Genomic DNA, 22,145 nt, shown 5'->3' with positions numbered 1-22,145 from the left:
CAAATTCATTGGGAAGGATTTAAAATTATCCCATCCCAGCTGCATCCTTTCCTGAAAAAGGAAAACTCGAGTCAGCCTAGGCTCATAAGGACCAACAACCAAGGTCTTTTGCTCCCTGGGTGGATGACCTAATTCCTAAGCTATGCTATGGGAGGCAGACATACCAACACCAACTGTTGTGCTGATTGAACTCAGGAGTCTGAGTGTGCTAGGAGTGGTCTGGTAGATATAGTCTCATCAGGAAGGTTGTCAAGAGCTTGCCTCAGGGGAGAACACACCAGGGTATGGATGGCAGCCTGTGCTAAACAGACTTAGGAATTTTGCAATAGAAAATGGAGATGAAACAAGTTTTTAGTAACTCTGGGATGAAAGGCTCCTGGATTTTAGGTACTTTAATAGCTCTCGAGCATTTCTTCTTGAATTCCTCTTAAATGTATTCCATTAATTGTGATGAGCAGTCTGGATGCTACCAGCATCCTGTGTTTGTGTTTGGAAGAGTGTGCATGTTTGGATGCAGATGATGCTTAGTTTTTCCTGATTTGTATGAAAAGTGCTCATTTCCCTTCACTGCCTTTTGCTACAAGTTTGCTTGTTAAAAAAGTCTGCAGTGAAGACAAATTTCATGAGACTTAAGATCTGGGGAGTGGGACAGTTTTCTGTGAGGATGACAAATCCCTCATCCCCTCCCAATGAACTTCTCTGCCTCCACCTTTTTGCTTGTGAAGGACACAGGAGCATCTGGCCTTCTATTGTCACCTCCTTAGAGGTCAGTCTTGCTTCAGTGGGATCCACTGCATATCACTTGGTGATGTAGTTGGCAGTAAAGTGCTCTTCCATTTAACTTCCAAATCTCTCACTCTGCTGTTCCTCTGTCCTTCCAAAAGTATGATGTAACTGAGTATAGTTAAGCTTTCAAGAAATAATTATCTGCAAAATTACCTGGGTCCCAGCTTTTCATAACATTGTATTTTGTCTTTGCTCAGGAAATGCGAAGACAGAAGTTTTAGTTTATGTTGAACTGCACACTGCAACACTGCAATAAACAGTCAATAAACTGTCGTCAAACCCATTCCTTCATCCAGAATTAGAGACTACTTATGCTTTCTACTGTGTGTGAGCTGTATGAGCTACATATGAGCTTCTTTTTTTCCTCACATTATTCACATGGATATAAAATTATTTACTGACCTTTTTTCCCCCTAATTGTTTTTTAGGACCCAAGGAAACTGCTTTTTACTACTGGTAAGTCTGTTGCAAAGCAGAAAGAGAAAGTTTGCTGCTTTTCTTCATCAATCTCCAGACAAAACAATTTATCTGTTTGCATGCTGCATTTGTTGTATCTCAGCAAAACTATGTTGTTTGTGTTAATATACCCAGGGTTTGCTTACCCAGCAGTCATGAGGGAGGAGTTACATAAGCCTCTGTAGTAGGATGAGCAACATCTTCAAAGCTGTTGTTGTCCAGATGAGTCAGTAGAATATCATTAGTTTCAAACAGAGATTCTGCGTGATATTAAAACCAAATTCCTAAATGATTCAATTTCTAGAAAACAGAAACAAAACAAAAAAGCAGTCTTCTAGCTTCAGCAGGTTTATTAAAAAGTTTTTTGGACTTCAGAGAAATTTAAGCCCACTACTCAGCTATCAAGCTTCAGCACTTTTGAAGTGTAAATAAATGAAGAGGTATTTGGGGCAGGAATTTGAAAGAGAGCAACATTTTAATTATGGGCGGGTTAGGTAAAAGCCTGAGCTGTAGTGCTTTGCTACTGCATAAAGGTCTTTCCTGATGTTATATCTTTCACTCTTAATTTTAACAAATGCAAAACTACTGACTTGGTAGCATTTAAATCAAGACTGAAAGGAATCACTCTGAACAGCAGTGAATTTGGGTTACTGAATAGGCTTGTAAATGTGCCAGTCTTAATAAGTTTGCCATTTATTAGTGACTCTGGGAAAAGTGCTTTCCAGAAACCTTAAGCAAGGTTTAGATGAGTTTAGTGGAAGTAAAAAAGTGAGATAGTTGAAATTGATGTTACTACAAATGAATTGGATATGTTTGTGTCAGAGGGGAGATTGGTTGCAAGCTGCAAATCCCACTAGATTAAGAAAGAAGTGAACCAAAAAATATACTGAATTGGAAGGGAACCACCAGGATTGTCGTGTCCAGCTCCATATTCCACAAAGGACTACCTATAAGGAAGGAGGCAGCAGGAAGAACACACATTTTCTAATGCAACTGTTTTTAATTGTAACCTTTCCATGGAAGGATAGAATTATGTAGTCTATGCAAAAACTTACACTGATCGTAGGCCCAGGATTTTTCTTACAGCTTGTAAAAGCTGAGGTTGGATTTGAAATGCATCAGATTTTGGTTATAAGACTTCTCAGCAATTGAATGATGCATGGTTATGAAAGGATAAGATTGAAAATTGTCTCTTTATCACTAGAAAGTCTAAAATTGCAATTAATTATTTTAAACTAAAAAGGCTAGCCTGTTCTTAAATATAGGACATGATCATTTGAAAAGATCCTGAACCTCCTTAAATCTGGTTTTATTGTTGTACTTCCATGAAATCAGTTTGAGACGCTTATATTCTGATGCTAAAAAGATAGTTACATACCATTGTGCTCAGTGATTGGCCTAGCTGACTTTGCTTAAATCTAAACACATGGTTTTTAGACCAGGAACTGTGCTTAAAAACTTCTAAGAGTTTACATTCTTCAGGAAGTGAAATGTTTTGACGTAATGCTTCATGGCTTCTAGGTTCTTAGTTCTCAATTCAGACTCTTAGTTCCTTGGAGAGCAATTTTTATGATAAAGTGCTCATCACCAAAGTGTAACTCCGGTTGGAATTTGTCCAATCTGTCTTTAGGCAGATGATATACTGTACTTTTTGAGCAGGGTTCTACTTTAGGATGAGATGAATCATATCCTAGAAAAACTTAATTCTCTCCTTTGTCTGAAAATGGAGCCCAGGATAGACTAGTTCTGACACTGGAGTTCGTATTTGAGCAGATGAGTCCAATCCTTAATTTTTTTAACCTTCTTCAGTTTTGGCTGTAGATCACTCTCACAGACCTTGCTCTACAGGCAACAATTTCAAGCATATTACAGTGCCACAGAGAATAATTTCAGGCTCTTTCTCATTCCAGGATGAAATGGGTTGGCAAACAATTGCAGTGACAGCTTGCACTGAAATTGATTTGTTTGAAATTTTGTCCCTGATCAGGTTTATAATTGTAGTGTTCAACAGAGTTTGGAGTTTGGAATAAAAAAGAAATGCCAAAACTTGGATAGTCAGTCTTACAAATAAAGATACAGGATTAATTCTTACTTATCAGTCTGGTAGATAAGTATACCTCCCCAGAATTCAAATATAAGTTATATAATGTTTGTTTTAGTTCCAGGTCTGACTGGAGTCATTATGGTTTTAGTGCTATTCCTAATGTGTACAGCATCTACATACGCCATCAGGTAAGACATAATCTGATCATTATGCTGAAGAATGCTTTTTAAATAATCATATTCTTACACAGATTGGAGGGAATGAAGGGCAAGTGCAATATGAGACGAGAAATATTTAAATGAATGTTAAAAATACCAGCTTTCTTGCCTTTTTTTTTTTTTTAATGTGACTTGCAAGCAAATTAGTGCAGAGAATTTTTAATTACAAAAACTGATTAAATTTTCTTCAGAATAAACTTTTTTTTTCTGAAGGACACACACAGATAGAAGTCTAGAACTTTACAGATTTCTATAATTCTTTTATCCTGTTTGTCTGAGGAAGCAGAAAACTAAAACAATGCATAAATAGCCTCCATTGGAAAATAGTGACATCTTCATCTTAATTATTTTCACCAATTAATTGTAAAATAACCAATTTTTTTAAACAACCAGCCAAAGCAAAGGAAACAAAAACAGAACTGTGCTACCAAAGTAGAATGCAGTTTTGTTTTTGTTTTTTTTTTTAAGTTCTTCAACTAGACTTCTGGTTATCAAATATGTTCTTCTTAATGTAGATGATACTTTAAAAGGTGCAGTGCATTACTGACTCAGAATAACTGTTGGGATTCCTCCTGGAGGTTTGGTCCCCTGGTGAGTTCATACTCTGCACCAACATTATAGAATATGTATTGTTCATCAGGTGAGCAGTACCTTCAAGGATCTAACCCAACATAGTAGCCTTTTATAGGCGTGTGTTCTGCTATTGATACAGTCTTTGGTGAATTAAAAGATTGGCTGTGAATACATCATCCCAGTTCTGCAAACACTGCAGGATATTTTAATTCCTTGTCTTCAAACATAGGAGATGCTCAGCTGCTGTGAGCTTGATGTGTGGTTTTGAACCATGTTGAAATAATGTATTCTCTTAGAAGCAGTGTTACTGGGTGCTCAGTCAGGAGAGCAGTTCAGCAAATGCTTCTGTATTCCTCCTAGCCAGGGGTACTTCCACACTGAGATCCTTATGAGGAACTGGAAGGTACAGAAGTACAGGATAAAACTGCTACATAAAGTGGCAGACACAGTGGCGTGTTACATAGTCCACACAGGCTGCTCTTCTTGCAAAAGAGAGCCAGTTCAGGGAGGATGGAAAAATGAAACAATTACTTCACGCTGCAGCAGTGAGCCAGAACAGTCTTGTTTTCTCCAAGGCCATTAGAAACTAGAAAAAAGGAAACAAGCCCCCAACTTTTACTGAGGTTTGGGAAACTTGAGGAAATGTTTGCAACTGCATGCATGTCTTTGGAAACAATAATATTAAGGTTCATGCAACAATGGTTTCCAGATTTCTGAGTTACATCTTTGCTATTTCCTTCTTCGATTACTCTAACTGCAAATGTGTTTTTGTGCCATCTAGCCAACAGAATCAAAGCTCTGAGCAGATCAGCATCTTCTATTACTTAATCAGTAATTCTTATTTAAAGATTTGTTCTGGCTTCTCTCTCAGGCATATGGCTCAAGCTTGTCTTTGTGGTCTGTTTTGCTAAGGAAACGAGCTTCTGTGTGCATCTCTCTCTCTCTTCTCTATTTCTTTCCATGTGGATTCTCAGGTGCCTAACAATGGCTAAACTCATGCTACAGTTTTTAGGAAAATTAATTATCGGAAACTGAGATTTTTTTTCTTGATTGAAGTTGTATCAGATCATACTGTCTTGGATTTCAGCCCTAACACACTCTTGCACACTGAACTCCTTAATCATTGGAGTCTTCCTTCATATGTTCTTCCTTATTTTTTTCTGTTCTTGATTTTCATGTCATTTTCATGTCTTTACCTGTTCAGGGAACTGTGTGAGTAAGTACTGAGAGAATGGAATTAGCTCTTAATGGTTTGAAAGTGGGAAGTGAATTCTGTTCAAAAATTTTTTACCATGTCGTACCTGAGAATTACATCACCATGTTTTGGTTCAGTAATTGTTTATTGGAAGGCATGTAAAGTTGCTAGAAGCTGCAATTAATCATGTGGATAAATGTTGACATTTTAGCTAACTTTCAAATTAATGTTGTTCAAGATCATTTCCATTAAACACCGTTACTAGCAATGTTGGAAATTGTATGTTTAAAATGGCTCAAATGACATCTCTTTTTATAGTAAAATGCTCCAGTATTCAGTTTCATCTACTAAACTACTACATATATCTTCCCTTTCAAAGCTATCTGTAACAGGGTTAAAAACTTTTTTCCAAAGCTATGCTGTTTACTGTATCCCTTTAAAAGTGTCACAATCTTACACTCTTACATTTCTCAATAAGTTCCCTCTTGCTGATATTCACCTGCTACATTCTAAAGTAAAAGAAAAATAATTAAAAATTTACATAAATAAAATTATACAAACAACTTGATCTCCAATTTCCATGAATTTGGGTTGCTGAGAAATAACATTACTTCTTTTGATTACTATCTATTTTAACTATAAGAGGAAGGTAAGGAAAACAGTGCTCTGAAGAACTGTATGCGTATGACAGTATGAAAGTTACTGAGTGTGTTAGAGTACTGTGTGCACGTGTAGGGCACAGCTTAAAAAGAATACAAGTAAGAAAATGCAACCATTAAGATGCACCTCACAGTAGAAGACTCAAGGGTCTTGATATCTTTTGTTCAGGGAGGTGAGGCTGAGAGGACTTGATAGTGTTTAAGAAGAGTTGACATTTCTTCTGAGGAACCAGCTTTTATAACAGAGGCATCTGTAAAGAAAGCTGTGAGGACGGTGAAATGTTCAATTGACTGGAAGCTTATGCTTAGGCATATTTAGATCAATGATGTACATTCTTATCAGTGATAATATTAGCTGTTGAAATCAACTTGTAAGAAGTTGGAATTGACTTTCCATTGCTGAAATGTTGAAAACTTGGTCCATTCTGGGGAAAAAAAAAAAAGTGCTCAGGATCCAATAAAAATAAGTTCAGTGTGTAGCTTCTGGTATTTCAGCAAGATGCCAAATTAAGCAAGAGCCCCAAGACCTGTTTTGAGTTTAGGGCTAAGCAGAGGTATTCTTTCTTCCTTGTAATGTACTTCCACTCCACACATCAACGCTCTTTACTTTTATCTTACTGATGTTTGCTCCCACGGCTCCTTACAGGTACTGACGAGGGACTGTGTGGAAATGCCTACCAGGCTGTGGGTAGTTAGAAATGGTTTGAGCTGCCTCAAGGATGGAAAGGTGTTAGTGTTAGTGTGATGCTGAATGTGGGAAGGATGGTGGGATGATGAAAGGTTTTCAGAAGCTTTTTGTTGTTGCTAGGTTCTTAAGAACTGCCCTTGCTTGGGTTTTCTTCCAGGTTGCCCTCAAATAGATTGTCAGAATAGATTTTTTTCTGTCTTGAGAAATGAAACAAACCCTGTATTTACAGGCAAACGGGGAAGTGTACTAGCTTATTGTTTATTTAAAAGACTGTAGGAGGGGAAAATAATCTGGAAAAATGTAGCTATCTCAGAAGAATTGCTTTTTAAATGATATTCTCAAGAGTTTGGGTTGCTTTTTATTTAATAGTTATTTTGGCTTATTCATCGGCTAGCTTTTTTGTTTTGGAACAGACTTTTTTACCATGCTGTGAATGTGAGAGATGTTTGTATGCTGTGAAGTATTTTCTTAATCATTTGGTTGGATTGTTGTTGTTTTGTTTTGATGAATATTTTACTCAGGAGAAAGCGAATTCCTAACCTCAGTTCCAAATGGACATTTTCATTGGAATTGGTTCTGTTTAAATTTCCTAACAAATTACTGATGATCCACTTTCCTCTTTACATGCCCTCGTCTTCATAGTGGTGACGTTCTTGTATGTCTCAAGGCCATCAGTCCTAGAGTCCAACCATATGCGTTTCCCCTATCTCCAAAGTCCTCCTGGCTGTCCTCTTCTTGCCTTCTTGCTGTAGTCCCTTTTTCTGTTGCATCTCCTTTTCCTCCACACCCACAAACATTTCTTGTACCTTTCCCACCAGCCTGTTTTCTGCTGTCTGCCTTTTAGGATGCAGTCATGGTACTTTGAACACTGCAGTCCTGTGGCTGCAGAAGGCTGAAGAAGTGTTGTAGCAATTTAAGATCTGTGAAAGTAGGGAAGTCTCCTAATTTAGAAACAAGTCTTCAACTGCTCTGAATGTCCACTTCATTCTCTTTTGCTATTTAATTGTGTGCCAGTCACCTTTTCTTCTCAATATTTAGCTTATTTACCAAGATTGTATTTCTGTAGGAATATACTGGACTTTCACTATTCTACATGACTACATGCTGAATAACAGTGTCCTGTGGGTGCAGATCTGCTTTTAACTAGCAATGATTCTGTCTGAGTGAAATAGCATTGAACCATGGTTTATTCTTTTCAGGGTTTCAAACTATGACATCTTCTGGTATACCCACAACCTTTTCTTTGTCTTCTATATACTGCTGATGCTGCATGTTTCCGGGTAAGTAAATGAAAAATACTGTCCCTTTTCCTGAAGCACAGGAGCTGTTCTCTTAACTTGTTTTTCCTGAGATGTCTCATGCAACATAGGCCACCTTCTTGACAAGATACTGTCATCTTCAGTTCTTCAAAAAGTTTTTTTTTTAAAGTAAAGTTCAGACTGTAATTGGAGAATCAGCTAGCACAAATTTCTTCACTTTGAAGTTCATCTATTGTCCATTTTACCATTTTCTACAGGGAAATCAAGATAACATTTTTTCTTTACGTGCCCTATCACCTGTTTGCTGAGAGGCAGCTAAGAAGTTGCTCATCCCTTTCTCTTTAGTCTCAATCTTCCATTTTCAACCCTAAGAAGAGAGAAGGAATGGCCTCTCTATTGCTCATTGCTTTAATAAGAAACTTTCTTACTGTTTTCACAAACATGAGATGCTGATACGTCATCAGGATGGTTTCTTCTGGTGAGGTCCAAAAAACCCAGATCTACTGAAGGGTAAAGCAGCTTTCACAAACTATGCTGTGTGGAAATGTGGTCCGCTAACATGAACAAACTTTCCTCTGTGAATGTAAGTGCAGAGTTTGATATAGGAAAGAGAAGGTATATTTGAACAAGGTTAATTTCTGTGTGTCATCAAATACCTATTGAAACGTGGAACACTGGAATGTCTGCACAGCTCTGAGCACTGCTGTTTAAACAGTAAAAGGTAATTAGGCCTAGCCAGATCACAGTAGGAATATGTTGTTGAACAAAATAAACGCAGCTTGAGATCTGCTGAATTGAAATAATGAGTTGAAAACATTGAAACTTGTGGATATAATTCTGGTTTTCTGTGGGTTTTCTGTCTTTTATTTTTCTTTTTTCTGTGGCATGGGTCTGGCAAAGGTGAATCTAATCTGCTCTCCCCTTCCTGGGGCAGGTAGAATTTTTGCTAAATTATTTCTGACAGGTGTTTTCTTCTTGAGAACCTCTGATGACTGAGATTTTCTTACCTTTTCTTACCTCTTTAGGCTGTCAGTTTTAGTGATTACCTTATAAGTATTTCTCATGTCCAGTTTAAATCATCTCTGCCTTATCCTTTCCCCATTGTCCTCTCAGCCATGTTGCCACTTCCTGAAAGAGGGAGACTAGTTGGACAAGTCTGCAAACCAAGACTGCAGGAATCCAAGCACTGAAGAGGCATCTCCTCCTACAGAGACTCTTTAGTGATGAACTGGGAGATCTTTCAGAATGTATCTGAAAGAACTGAGAATCAGATGAAAGTAAGAGAAAGTTGAGTCATGGAGAGTGGGAGTCAGTTAAAGTTTAAGATGCCCAAATTTAGATCTCTGCATGTTTTCTGAGTGTTTACCTCCCATTGTAATCAAATGAGTTCTAAGAAATACAGCCTATGGAGCCTGGAGAAAGCTTAAGCTAATCTGCTACAAACATGTACATGCAAGTGATCTGGATTGATTTCTGGGCTCCATTTGTTATACTGATTGGAAGATCTATTCTGAGAATAAAGAAAAATTTGACTGTCATTTTTATGTGCCCAACTGACTCCTACATGGTACGTCTAAGGGATGCATAGTCAGCTAGCCTACAGAGCAAGACACTCCTATGACTGGACGGTGTAGGCAGAATGGGTGAGGATTTACCTATTTTGAAATCTGTTCTATGAGTGTTCCTACAGTATTCTTAGATTGTTGCCTTGTTTCAAACCATTATGAGTATGTTCTTATTGTATCCTCATTTTCAGGGTAGCCAGACACTTCTCAGCAATATATGAAGTGATATGATTCATTCGTCATATATTACTGGTTTGTTCTTTTATCTTTACCAAAAAGAAGAGAAGAATATTTGGGGGAAATTATCCTTAAAGACTTTCCTTCATCTTGTATTTCTTGCAACATGACTTTCAGATATTTTAGTGGCTTAGGGCTTGCTGCATATCTACACTAATTTATCTATATTTTAAACCTTTAGTAGCAGCAACAAAAAGAATCTTATGTAAAATGAAAGCGTGATGTTTCTATTACCAATTAATTCCAGGAGGTACAAAATCCACAAAGCATTTTGAACCAAAAACTCAGTTGATCCTAATTTGTTATTAACAGAGTTAACTCAATAGAAGCTAGAATAAGGCCTTTGTGCTGTTGCTAGAATTATCCAAGGGTTTATCTCTGGAAGGGTGAAAATTCCAGACATCAGTCTTTAGCAGAGAGAGGAGCCCTCAAGCAGCTGACCTTGAGCTCAGCAGCAGAAAACAGTTGCGAGAATAGGAGCAGTGTAATTACCTATAAAACCTCAGTGATTTTTGGCATATCGTAAAAGCCAGAAGTAAATGTTACCTCTGCTTTTAGGGTGAAAAACTGGGGCAGAGATTGCTGTATGCCCATGTGAATAGTCTAAATGCTCAGCATGTCAGCCACTTCCATGTGGCTCATCCTTTTGCTAAAGATGTGTATCTCCCACTTATCGATATCCACAGCGAGATTTCATGGGTGCAAATGTTGTACTAAATAAATACACAAGAGTATATCATAGACTCCTTATGGAAAACTCATCATTTCTGGGAAATGACCTTGCACATGTGAGAACACTTGTATTTCCCTGGCATCTTCAGAAACGGAAGTCACTGCAGCTGCCAATGGAGGCAGCTTTGTTTTCCCAGTTTGCCACTCAGATAGCATGTTTGTAATAGTTTGAACAATTTAGAGATTACTGGAGGAAATGCTCATGTTTGCAGTTCAGCTATTTGTGTCATAGGAAAAACTTCGAATCCCTTTTTGGGATGTCTAGAGGCCAGAGAAGCTGTGTGAGCAGCTGGCAGGCATACATATGAGGTTGGTTGGAAAAATGCTGTACGGGCTGTGATTTCCAGCTAAATCTATCAGGCACCATAATGTTTATGGAGCAGGGAATTCACTTAATGCTTAGGGTCTCTGTCACTTTGCAAGTATGGAGTGAGCAGCAATGAATGCAGACACAAATGATAGGGATGATTGGGCAACAGATACAGCCTGAAACATGGGTGTAGACAAACAGAAATTGTCAGGTGATTCTCCAAGGGTCAGACATGAGATTTAGGGTAAGTTTAACTTCCAACCTGTACATCATTCACAGGAACAAGTGGGAAGCATGTTACCAACTGTTGATAGAGAAGGATGCCAGTAGCTGGTCAGAGGCCATTTCAGTTAGGAATGTTGCAAATGTCTCCTACTTCTCTCTGTCCTTGTGAATTAGATTCTGTCACTTTTGCTGCTGCTGTGCGTGTATTCTTATTGTGTACTTAAGCCTTCTGAACATGCCCAAGCACTTGTCAGACCTTGTGCCAATTTCTCTCTAGGCACCATCTTATCCATCTTTTACTGTCATCAAATTTGGATTGGAAGCATGGAATACTCCTGGGGAGTTTTATTACTATTATTATCACTTCTTCCCCTCTTTCAGTGATTCATGAGTGTATTGAGATATCCTAGAGTGTCTTAGATTTCCATTTCTTTCTTTATGGTTTCTAGCTGAAGCTGCAAAATTCTCACTTGATTATACTACATGTTTAATTTCAGATTGAAATGAGCAAGGAGCCCAAAAACAATTTTCAAGATAAGGTAGTTCTGCATGATAGATCCTTTCTATTTTTTTTCTTCTTACCTTTTGACAGTTTGATATTCAAAGAAGCAGTCATGTTCACAAATGATGCCTTTGCATGTAAACTTGATACACATCACGTAGTGGGAACATTACTGCAGTTTATGTTTTGGCAATTTAAGACATTTCTGCTGCAGTTTGCCTTAAAAACAAAACTTTCTGACTGTGGGAAGATTGACTGAAAACAACCTGGATGGGAAGGAACTGCAAATGTGCTTATTTAGTTTTTCTTCAAGGCTCCCACAGCATCTCTACTTTTCAAGCAGTATTAAACTTGAGGCTGTTCAGTGTAGAAGTGCCAAGTGAGATAGAGAAGTTAATCCTTGCCTCTAGTGACAGAAGGCTCTATAGTTAAAAAGGTTCAATCTCACCGAAAGCAAGTGGTATAAAATCATTGAATCGTAAAATGGCTTTGATTGGAAAGGACCTTAAAGAACATCTGGTTCCAGCTCCACTGCTTTAGCAGGGTTTCCACACCCAGCATTAAACTGTACAGGACCCCATCTGTCCCGGCCTTAAAAGCTTCCAGTGGTGGGGCATCCAGAATTCCTGAGCAACCTGTTCAGTGCCTCGCAACCGTGTGAGTGAAGAATTTCTGCCTGACATCTAACTTAAATCTCTCCTCTCAGAATAAAACTACCCCCCCCCCCCCTTGTCCTATCCCTATTAGACTGTGTAAAATGTCACTCTCCCTCCTGTTCATAAGCTCCCTTCAAGTACTGGACAGCCACAATTAGGTCTTACCAGTGCAACACCTTGGTCTTGGCCTTGTTGAACCTCATTTGGCACTTGTGGGCACATTCTTTGAGCCTATTCTGGTGCGTCTGGATGGCATCCCATTCTTCCACTGTATAAAATGTTGCACTCAGCTTAGTGTCATCAGCAAACTTGTTCAGGGTGCACTCAGTCACACTGTGCTGGCTTCTGAGCACCCGTCCCAAGATGGACTGCTAAGGGATACCACTAGTTACCAGATTTCATAAATCTGTTGGCTACAGCCATCCAACCATTTATTCATCTGCGAAATAGTCCAGTCTTCAAATCGGAGATAAGGATGTGATGCAGGACCCTATCAAAGATTTTGCACAAGTCCAGGCAGACGACTTCACTTGCCCTTCCTTTTTAGGTGATGTCATCACTCCATCATAGGTGGCCACCAGATTGGTCAGGCATGATCTGACTGTGATGCAGTCATGCTGGTTGTCTCAGATCATTTGCTTGTCTCACATGTGCTTTAACATAGCTTACAGGAGGGTCTTCTCCATGATCTTCCCAGTCACAGGCATGAGGATCCCGGGTCTTCCTTTCTTTCTGTCTTAAAAATGGGAGTGATCACCTGACAGCTGTGACTTCTCAAATATAGAAGATGAGCATTGTGACAGCTTTCTAAAATCCTCTCCGAATTAAGAGAAGTTGCTTGGTTTGAACTGTTACTTCAGTATCTTTTGTTATTTTTCTTTTCCTGTAGGGGAGTGCTCAAGTACCAGACCAACTTAGAGGAACACCCACCTGGTTGCTTTAATCCTAACAAAACGCTGCTAGGGAATATGACAGTGCCGAAGCCTTTTGAAGAGCTGTTTCCTGACTATACTACTGAGCCTTTCCCAGAGGACTTAACATTTCCAGAACCCTTTGTACAAAGTAACTTTATGAGAATTTGTTCCAAGGAACCCAAGTTTCAGTCGCACTTCCCAGAGGTCTGTATGATCCGACATTTCAGGTATTACAAGCCATGCCAAGTCTTTCAGTCAGCCATAACCACTAATTATTGCTTTTCCAGACCAGATGTTTTAATAATGGAAAATATTATTAAAACCTTTTCAGGCATTCAGAGATCTGGTGGGGAAAAAAACAATCTGTATTAAATCTTGTATTGCATTAAAATGTGGTGCACAGAAAAGGGTGGAAAAATATCAAGAGATTGACTGTAATGGTTTTTTTTTTTGTACATGATAAAAGGTGTATTGGTCTTGCTACAAATGTGACCTTAAATTACAGCATAGTAGTTCAGAGCAAACATTTATATAACATTCGTATGACTCTTTTCTTTGAATCGTTTGGCATTAATTAATTGAAATAATCAGATTCCACTTGTTCTCTCTTTTAACCATGTGGCTTCAAGTCCTAATAGCATTTCTGGGATGTGGTTGGTTGTGGTTTGGCTTTGTGTAGTCTCTTGTTTGCTGAGAATACTACTATAAGTGGAATTGGTAAATGAATATGATGATAGTGCGGACAGACAAGCCTTCTGTTTTCCTTTATTTCCTCTTGTGTTTTTATGCTTTGTGCAGGATCTTTGTCTTCATCCAGATTTGCTCATTTCTTTTCAGAAAAGATGAGCGGAGCTATATGAGCAAGTAGCCTCAGGAGGCTTGGGAATACTGTATTCTCAAGTCTAAGGCCTATCATAACAGACTTTACAAGAGCTTCTCCTTATCATTACTACTGTTTTCTTGTAAGGTCCTTTTGCCCCAGAGAGGTGGTGGATGTCCCATCACTGGAAACATCCAGGGTGAGGTTGGATGGGGCTCTGAGCAGCTGATCCAGCTGTAGGTATCCCGGTTCATTGCAGGGGAGTTGGACTAGATGGCCTTTAATGGTCCCTTCCAACTCAAACCATTCTATGATTCTGCTAGCTGCAGGGGTAACCCATTTTACCACTGAGCATGTATTCATAATAACAAGCAGTCAATACTACACAGAAGCCCTCCAATAAAGTCCTTTGGATTTGTATTTTGTTAACTCTTGCTAACTAACTGCTGGGATGGGATTTTGCTACAAATGTGTTCATCTGAGCTGGTCACTCTACGGGCACTTCCAGGAAACCATTTGTGCTATCATATGCATCTTCCACAAAGACAATTGAACAGTGCTTTAACTTTCCATTTCTTTCACTTTTCTGTACTCTTTTCTACAAATTCGCACAAGGATTGCTTGTTCTTCTTAACTTTTTGCATGTACTTTAGATAATTAAAATAAGGTAATTGTCTCATAGTACTGCAAGTCAGATAGTGTTCTTCCTTGGAAGTTAACCAGTTCTACAGTGTTTTGGTCTGTTAGATTTTGAAATGGTCTATGTACTTTGTGATTCACTTCTGAAAACAGTTGCAATCCAACTGCATAACACCAGAGTAACTTGGTGACAAATGAGATAAATAGCATTTTATTCCTGATTAGTTTTATGAATGAAATCATTCGTGCTTGTGGATGCTGCTGCCAGTTAATCTGATTAAGTTCCCATGATGTGCTTGGATTTCTGTGTGTGGAAGGATGTGGAGATGACTTGTGATCAAACACTGTTCTGCAATAAATGAGAAATGAGATCCTGCAGGTGCTCATGTAATTTTAAAATTAGAAAATGTAAAATGAAGTGGCTTAGAATGAAACAAAATTAAATGTCCACTGTTCTCCCATAGACTTGGTTTTGGATTTCTGGACCTCTGTGCTTGTACTGTGTAGAAAGACTGTACCGCTACATCCGCAGCAACAAGCCAGTCACAATAACATCAGTGATAAGCCATCCCTCCAATGTCCTCGAAGTAAGGATGATCAAAGATGACTTCCGAGCAAGGCCTGGTCAGGTCAGTTAATGTGCCCCTAAAACAAGTCACTGTTGTTCATGTCGCACCTTCTGCAGGGATGACTTTCCCTTTCTGTGTACTAATCCATCACTGAATGTTTTGGACATATATTTTCTTTATTTTATTTTTTTCTTTTTGATTTTCAGTATGTTATTCTACACTGTCCGAGAGTGTCTGGACTGGAAAGCCATCCATTCACCCTTACAATGGTAAGAAATAAGAGCTTTTTTCTGTACATTCCCATTTATTTGTATTTGGTAAACAAAAGGTCTTTATTGCCTTCAAAGTGGAAAGTCCTTCAGGAGAGCTTATTTTTGATTAATGAGGATACCAATGAATATGAAATGGCATGATTATTATGTATGATAGTACTCAATATATATTCAATTTTCCCCACTGTTGAGAAAATAATAAGGGGAACTTTTTTCAAATTCTTCCGTAAGTAAAAAACATAATAAATAAATAGAATCCATGTGGTATTTAGTCATTCTATTTCATAAGTGAAGTTTTACCATCTGTTTGTAGACATTAATACACAATGAACATGAACTCAGATGAATTTTTGGTGGATTTTTTGCTGTTAATCAAAATGAACAGAGATTCTTCAACAACCTTCTCCAAACAGAGTTAGAAAAGCATCAAGGTTTGGTTTATTGTTTTGTTTTTAAAATAGTTTCCCTCAATAGTTTTTTTCTAAAATGTTTCTAAAGTAGTCTTCTGCTTTATTATTGTAAGAGATACATCAGTGACTTAGTCATATATGAGTAAGGGTGTGGGTCTACAGGGGTGACATCTTGGTGGGGGTCTGTTACAGACTGCCTAAGCAGGATGAAGAGAAGGACCAGAATTCTGTGAGCAGCTTGCAGAAGTTGTGCAATCACCAGCACTTGTTCTTATGGGAGACTTCAACTTCCCTGCTATGTGTTGGAAATATAGTATAGTGCAAGGAAAGAAGTCCAAGGGGTTTCTAGAGTGTATGAAAGATATGCAGACAGTACGAGAGCCTACCCGGGTGGTGCCATGCTAGACCTGCTCTTCACTAACAGAAAAGGACTGGTGGGAGATGTGAAGGCTGTGGACTGTCTTGGGCAGAGCGACCATGAAACTGTAGAATTCTCTATTCTTGGAGATGTCAGAAGCTAATCTGCTATCTTGAACTTCCTGAGGGTAGAATCTGACCTGTTCAGGATGCTTGTTGCAGGGGTCCCTTGGGAGTTGCTCCTTAAGGGTAAAGGTTTCTAGAAGGACTGGACACTCCTTAAAGGCACAAGAACAGGCTGTTCCTGAATGCCATAAAGTGAGCCATAGGGGAAGAAGACTGGTGTGGATGTGCTGAGAACTGTTGTTGAGATTCCAGAAGAAAAAGAGGTGAATGGGATGAGGTTCAATAACGCCAAGTGCCGGGTCCTGCACTTTGGCCACAACAACCCCAGGCAGCGTAACAGGCTTGGGGATGAATGGCTGGATGAGCGTGAAGAGGAAAGGGACCTGGGGGTGTTGGTTGATGCTTGGCTGAACATGAGCTGACAGTGTGCCCAGGTGGCCAAGAGGGCCAACGGCATCCTGGCCTGCATTACAAATAGTGTGGCCAGCAAGAGCAGGGAGGTGATCATCCCCCTGTACTCAGCACTGGTGAGGCCGCACCTTGAGTACTGTGTTCAGTTTTGGGCCCCTCACTACAAGGAAGACATTGAGGCCCTGGAGCGTGTTCAAAGAAGGGCAACGAAACTGGTGAGGAGTCTGGAGCTCAAATCTTATGAGGAGTAGCTGAGGGAATTGTGATTGTTTAGTCTGGACAGGAGGAGGCTCAAGGGAGACCTCATTGCATGCTATAACTTCCTGAAGGGGGAATGATGAGGTTGCGATGAGGAGGGATTTGGCCTCTAATCCCAGGCAACAAACAGGACTCGAGGAAACGGCCACAAGTTGTACCAGAGGAGGTTTAGATCAGATATAAGGAAAAACTTTTTCTTTCAGAGAATAGTGAGGCACTGGAATGGCTGCCCAGGGAGGTGGTGGAATCGCCGTCCCTGGCAGTGTTCAGGAGGTGTCTGGATGAGGAGCTATGAGATATGGTTTAGTGCTTGTGGTACTAATAGGAATGGCAGGGTGGTTGCACTAGATGATCTTGTAGGTCGTTTCCAACCTTGTGATTCTATGATTCTATGATTCTATGAGTGAAGTTGTAGAACACTGGGATTATTACTTCCTCAGCTCAATTTATCTAGAATGCGGTTTGGGTCCAAAGGAGATGGATTGGAATAAGATGAAATGGTACATTAATATACCCAAAGTTCTTGAGGAGTGAGCCATACAGAGTCCTTAGAGATGCTGCAGCAGAGTCTAGGTTGGAATATTAGTGGCAGAGTTTTCCTTTCAGTGGCAATATACACTGAAATAGGTCCTGTCCACTTCCAGTTCTTTGTTTTTTTTGTGGTTTTGTTTTGATGTATCTGAGTGCCAGGCAGGCAAGCTAATACTGTCACAGTTCAATCCACAGTGCTTTCCACTAAAATAAACTTTTAGTTGTACACCTTGTACAACCAAATCTCCTAGAGAAAGCTGCCTCTGTATAGCTTGATGAAGCAGTACTGGCATTTGCAAAGCTTAACATTTGCAAAATGCTTTTGGCTAGCTGCATTAACAGTAGAAAGCAAAGCCGTGTGTTATTTATCTGTTACTAGCTCCAGTAAGCCATTTTAAGGCACTCTCTAGAGCACCTAAACATAACAAGATATGTAGTGCTAAAAATGATATATATGCAGTACTGATGGAATGGTAGCTAGATTTTTGTGCAGGATTACTTAGTTCATATTTATTTATATTTATGATTGATTCAGCAATCAGAAGATGAATTTGAAACACTCAGCATAATCCACAGATTGCTCTTCATGTTCATTTGACAGTAGCATAGATATATTTATTAAATAACCTTAAATAAGTTACACCTGTTGTGTATTAGCAGATGTCCCTTGTATAAATGTTAATCTCAAAATATCTTGTTCTTATTTTCAGTCTGTTCAACTCAATGGAATTTAAAATAATAGTAATATTTTCATCATTAATAATAGTTACACAGTTTGGAAAATACAAAGCTCTCAAAGGTATACTCTCCTTGTATTAGGACACTGGTTTGTGTGGTACTGATAGAACTAATGTCATCAAAAAATGTTAGACCTTGTTCAGCAGTCTTTCTCTGGCAAAACTTCTTACTTGTTTTTCAGAGTTATTTTTCAGAAAAAAAAAAAGACTGCTGACATGGAACAATGTGATTAGATCATGGGTTAAATAGGGTGTTTTATTAAAGTTGGATTCTTTGCATGCGTTGAGGATTTCATCTGTAGTTTAAAATGGCGTACTGTAATATTGCTTGTTATTAAAAAAATGATTTTTGAATGAAAGCTTCTAAATTTAGGAGCTATGAAAAACATCTCGTTCTGAGTGTCTTATTGAATATAAATAAGTAATTTATATTCAGTTTTTGTACCTTTCATTTCAGTTAAATACACAATTCTACTTGATAAATTGCAGGTGGTGTAATTTTTACATGTATATTAGATGTGTAACGTTAGAACTGGCCAGTTCCACTCCATTTCCACAGTGTATCACACACACGCGCGTATATATATATATATATAATGCATATATATAATACCAGACCTGGCAATTTCTATTCATGCTGAATGCTTTATACTTTAAAGTACAGTGATATCCTTCAGCATAACTGTTGGAAGATTGTATGTGTATTTTAATTATTTTAAGATAAGAAATTTTGAGATAGGAATTTACTACTAGGTTTCTAACTTTCATTTTTTTTTTTATTGCTACAGATGTACAGATCCTCAGCTATGCTAGAGAAAAAATGTCTGTTTTACAGCATCATGAGGATTTTAAATGTCTGGGTTTGCGAGTGCGAGTCTTCTTGCCCAGTGTAAGCAGGGGACAGTCATTTCCATGTCTTTTTAGGTCACAGAACATGTCTTGGGCTGCAGTACTGCACAGAAAGCATTTTCTGATCTAATACGATTCCAGACATGGGATTGTGCTTATAGAGTGTGTATGCAATGTCTTCGCTGGGTGTTTTTTTGTCTGCTTTCATCTGACCTACTTGTTTTTACCTAGCAAGCTGGAAAACTACTGCTCCTTTTTTTCAGTGATGGTAGTCCCAGGATTACTCTTCTTGGCTAGTACAGAAACATGGGGCTAAAAGCCCTAATGAAAGCTTTTGGGTGCTGAATTGCAATGCAACGTTGCCTGCAGCAGGTGTGGAGAAAGGTTGCAACTTTCTCCCTAGCACCGTTGTGCTGTTTGGTGCTCAAAAGAGAAATGAGTAGTTCAGGCTTAGCACTTCACTCAGCCAACACTAAGTAGAAACAGAAAGGAAGGGGTGATTTGGCCTGAAGGAGTCATGCTGATGTTTTACTAGTCCCTTCCCTTTTAGAGGTTATGTAATATTTACAGTTTAGCTCACTCTCTTACATAATGCCAGGGTGGAGGAAAACTCTGGGAGACCGCACAAAAGGGCCTGAGCCCACTCTTATTGTATTCTTGTAAAGCTCCCATGTATTTCAGTCGGAGCCAGAGGGAGCTATGAATTTTAACTGAGTGAACATAAAGATGTGGGCATTGTTCAGAAATGTGTGCAGTGGTGTTTGTTTTCTTTTCCCTTTTGTCAACTGAAAGCATTCCTCCCTGTGATGGTAGAAGGAATGAGCAGAAGTAATTGGTGCAGAGTGCACACAGGAATTTGGAGGAGCAAAACTCATGTTACTCTGATCTCAGAGCTGCCAATCTGGCTTCCTTTCTATCAACTGACTTGGTTCTGCTGTCAAAAACTTTATGTGACAAAATCATACAGTGGTTGGAAGGGGCCTCCGGGTCCATCTGTTCCAACCCCCACTCCAGTAGGGACACCCAGAGCAGGGTTGCCCAGGGCCATGTCCAGGTGGCTCTGGAAGGTCTCCAAGGAGGAGACCCCACAGCCTTTGGGGGCAACCTGTGCCAGTGCTCCATCAGCCGCACAGCACAGAAGTGCTTCCTGGTGTTCAGAAGGAACCTCCAGTGTTCCAACCTGTGCCCACTGCCTCTTGTCCTGGCACTGGGCACCACTGACAAGAGCCTGGCTCCATCCAGTTTGCACCCTGTCTGCAGATATTGATGAACATGGATGACACCCCTCTGAGCCTCCTCTTCCCCAGGCTGAGAAGTCCCAGTTCTCTCATCCCCTCCTCGCAGGAAAGGTGCAGTGTTTTGGTGATCCTTTGTTGGACTAACCGTGATGACTATGTTGATAAATAATGTTTTGTAGCTGAAAATTGGCTTTATGAAATAGCATTTTCGTGCTCTTCAAATCTGTTGTAGTTTGCATGGAAATAAATAGGAGGCATTACTTTTGGAGCAACCTTTGTAATATGAGTTTTAGGAAATTCTCCCTTTTCTTTTGAACATGTAGTGTTCAATTTCTCTAAATTCATTATGGTTTCTCTTAATTATACCCTGTATGAAGAGAACTAAGGCTTGCCTAAGTAGCATTACTTTTCTTTCCACTCCCATCTTAGACCTTCCACTTCGAATTGAGATCTCCATCTTTCCAGAAGCTTATTCACATTCCTGATTATTTGCAGTAGCAAAAAAAACGTGATATCAACCATTTATAACTGCATTCATCCTTTTTTTTTTTTTCTTTTTTCTAATAAGTAACTTTAGAAGTTGATTCTCATTTGGAATATATATTTGTGTCTGTCGAAAATAAGGTGATCACACAGAATCACACAGAATGGCCAGGGTTGGAAGGGATCTCAAGGATCATGAATCTTCAACCCCCCTGCCACATGCAGGGCTGCCAACCTCCACGTTTAATGCTAAACCAGGCTGCCCAGGGCCCCATCCAACCTGGCCTTGAATACCTCCAAGGACAGGGCATCCACAACCTCTCTGGGCAGCCTGTTCCAGTACCTCACCACTCTCTGGGTAAATGATGCACTTGTATGTTTTTGGAATTGCTTCTTGCATTGGCATGGAAGGCTGACAGTAAGTCCCGTTGAAATAGCTTTGTGTTTTGTAGATGTTGAGTCAAAAGACGTGCTGGATATTTTCATGTGGTCTCTGCTGCAAAGTCAGCACAAGCCACAAACTCTTACGAGCCTCCATTTTGACAGCTTAGCTATTGATTCTGGTGTCTACTCCCAGCATCTTATATAACAAGAATCTTGTTTTATCAGTGTTGATTTCTTGTGACAAAAGAAGGTAGAAAACAATTACACTGGTTCAGATAGAACTCAGATTGTGACAGACCATGAAGTAAGGACATGACCAGGAACTGAATTCTTCTAAACTTTGGTGTGACTGACATCTGAGATTCAGTGAAAGCTAAAGCTTCTGCTCTGCAGAAAGCCCTGGGCAGGCTGTTCCATGCCCACTGCCCTGTGGTGCAGACCTTTTCCCTCACCCCCAGCCGCCCTCCCCTGTCACAGCTCCATGCTGTTCCCTCAGGCCCAGTCGCTGTCACACAGAGCAGAGCTCAGCGCTGCTCTCCGCTCCCTGTGAGGAGCTGCAGCCGCCATCAGGCCTCCCCTCAGCCTGCTCTGCTCTGGGCTGAGCGCACCACGGACCTCAGCTGCTCTTCGTAGACTTTGCCCTCTAGATGCTTCACCATGTTTGCAGCTCTCCTTTGGACACTTATGTTGTGTCTTTATATTGTGGTGCCCAGACCAGCACCCAGTGCTGGAGGTGAGGCTGCACAGTGCAGAGCAGAGGGGACAATCTCTCCACTCTCCCAGTGGCAGTGCTAGCCCCAATGCACCCCAGGACATGGTGGCCCTTTTGGTTCCAGGGCACAGTGCTGTCAACTTGCTGTTGGCCAGAATGCCCAGATCCCTTTCCATGGGGCTTTTCAGCCTCTTGTCCCCAGTCTGCAGGTACATCCAGGGTTACCCCATTGCCAGGTGCAGATTCCAGCATAAAATCTAAATCTACATTATTGAGGAAGAAAACCTAGTTTGATTTATATCCAAATTAAAATTGTAAAGTAATAAAATT

The 22,145-nt window shown here is 39.7% G+C and overlaps 1 protein-coding gene across 5 annotated transcripts in view; it reads left to right on the top strand.

Moving 5' to 3' along the window:
* The window catches only part of NOX4 (NADPH oxidase 4), a 111,390-nt gene that overhangs the window by 14,536 nt on the left and 74,709 nt on the right, over positions 1-22,145 (top strand). For all 5 annotated transcript variants that reach the window (XR_006177307.1, XR_006177306.1, XR_006177308.1 and 2 more), the window contains 6 exons: positions 1,215-1,242; positions 3,402-3,474; positions 7,819-7,899; positions 12,995-13,223; positions 14,943-15,107; positions 15,254-15,316. Coding sequence is in view for 1 of the 5 variants with exons in the window: in XM_042862490.1 (XP_042718424.1) it covers positions 1,215-1,242; positions 3,402-3,474; positions 7,819-7,899; positions 12,995-13,223; positions 14,943-15,107; positions 15,254-15,316 (639 nt within the window). In the remaining 4 variants the exon portion in view is untranslated. The remainder of the gene's footprint in view (positions 1-1,214; positions 1,243-3,401; positions 3,475-7,818; positions 7,900-12,994; positions 13,224-14,942; positions 15,108-15,253; positions 15,317-22,145) is intronic.

This window comes from Lagopus leucura, unplaced genomic scaffold (assembly GCF_019238085.1).
Source record: "Lagopus leucura isolate 7727_CA_CO unplaced genomic scaffold, USGS_WTPT01 Super-Scaffold_702, whole genome shotgun sequence".
NCBI classification, from domain to species: domain Eukaryota; kingdom Metazoa; phylum Chordata; class Aves; order Galliformes; family Phasianidae; genus Lagopus; species Lagopus leucura.
Note: the sequence above shows the minus strand (reverse complement) of the source record. Positions and strands in the feature narration are given on the sequence as shown.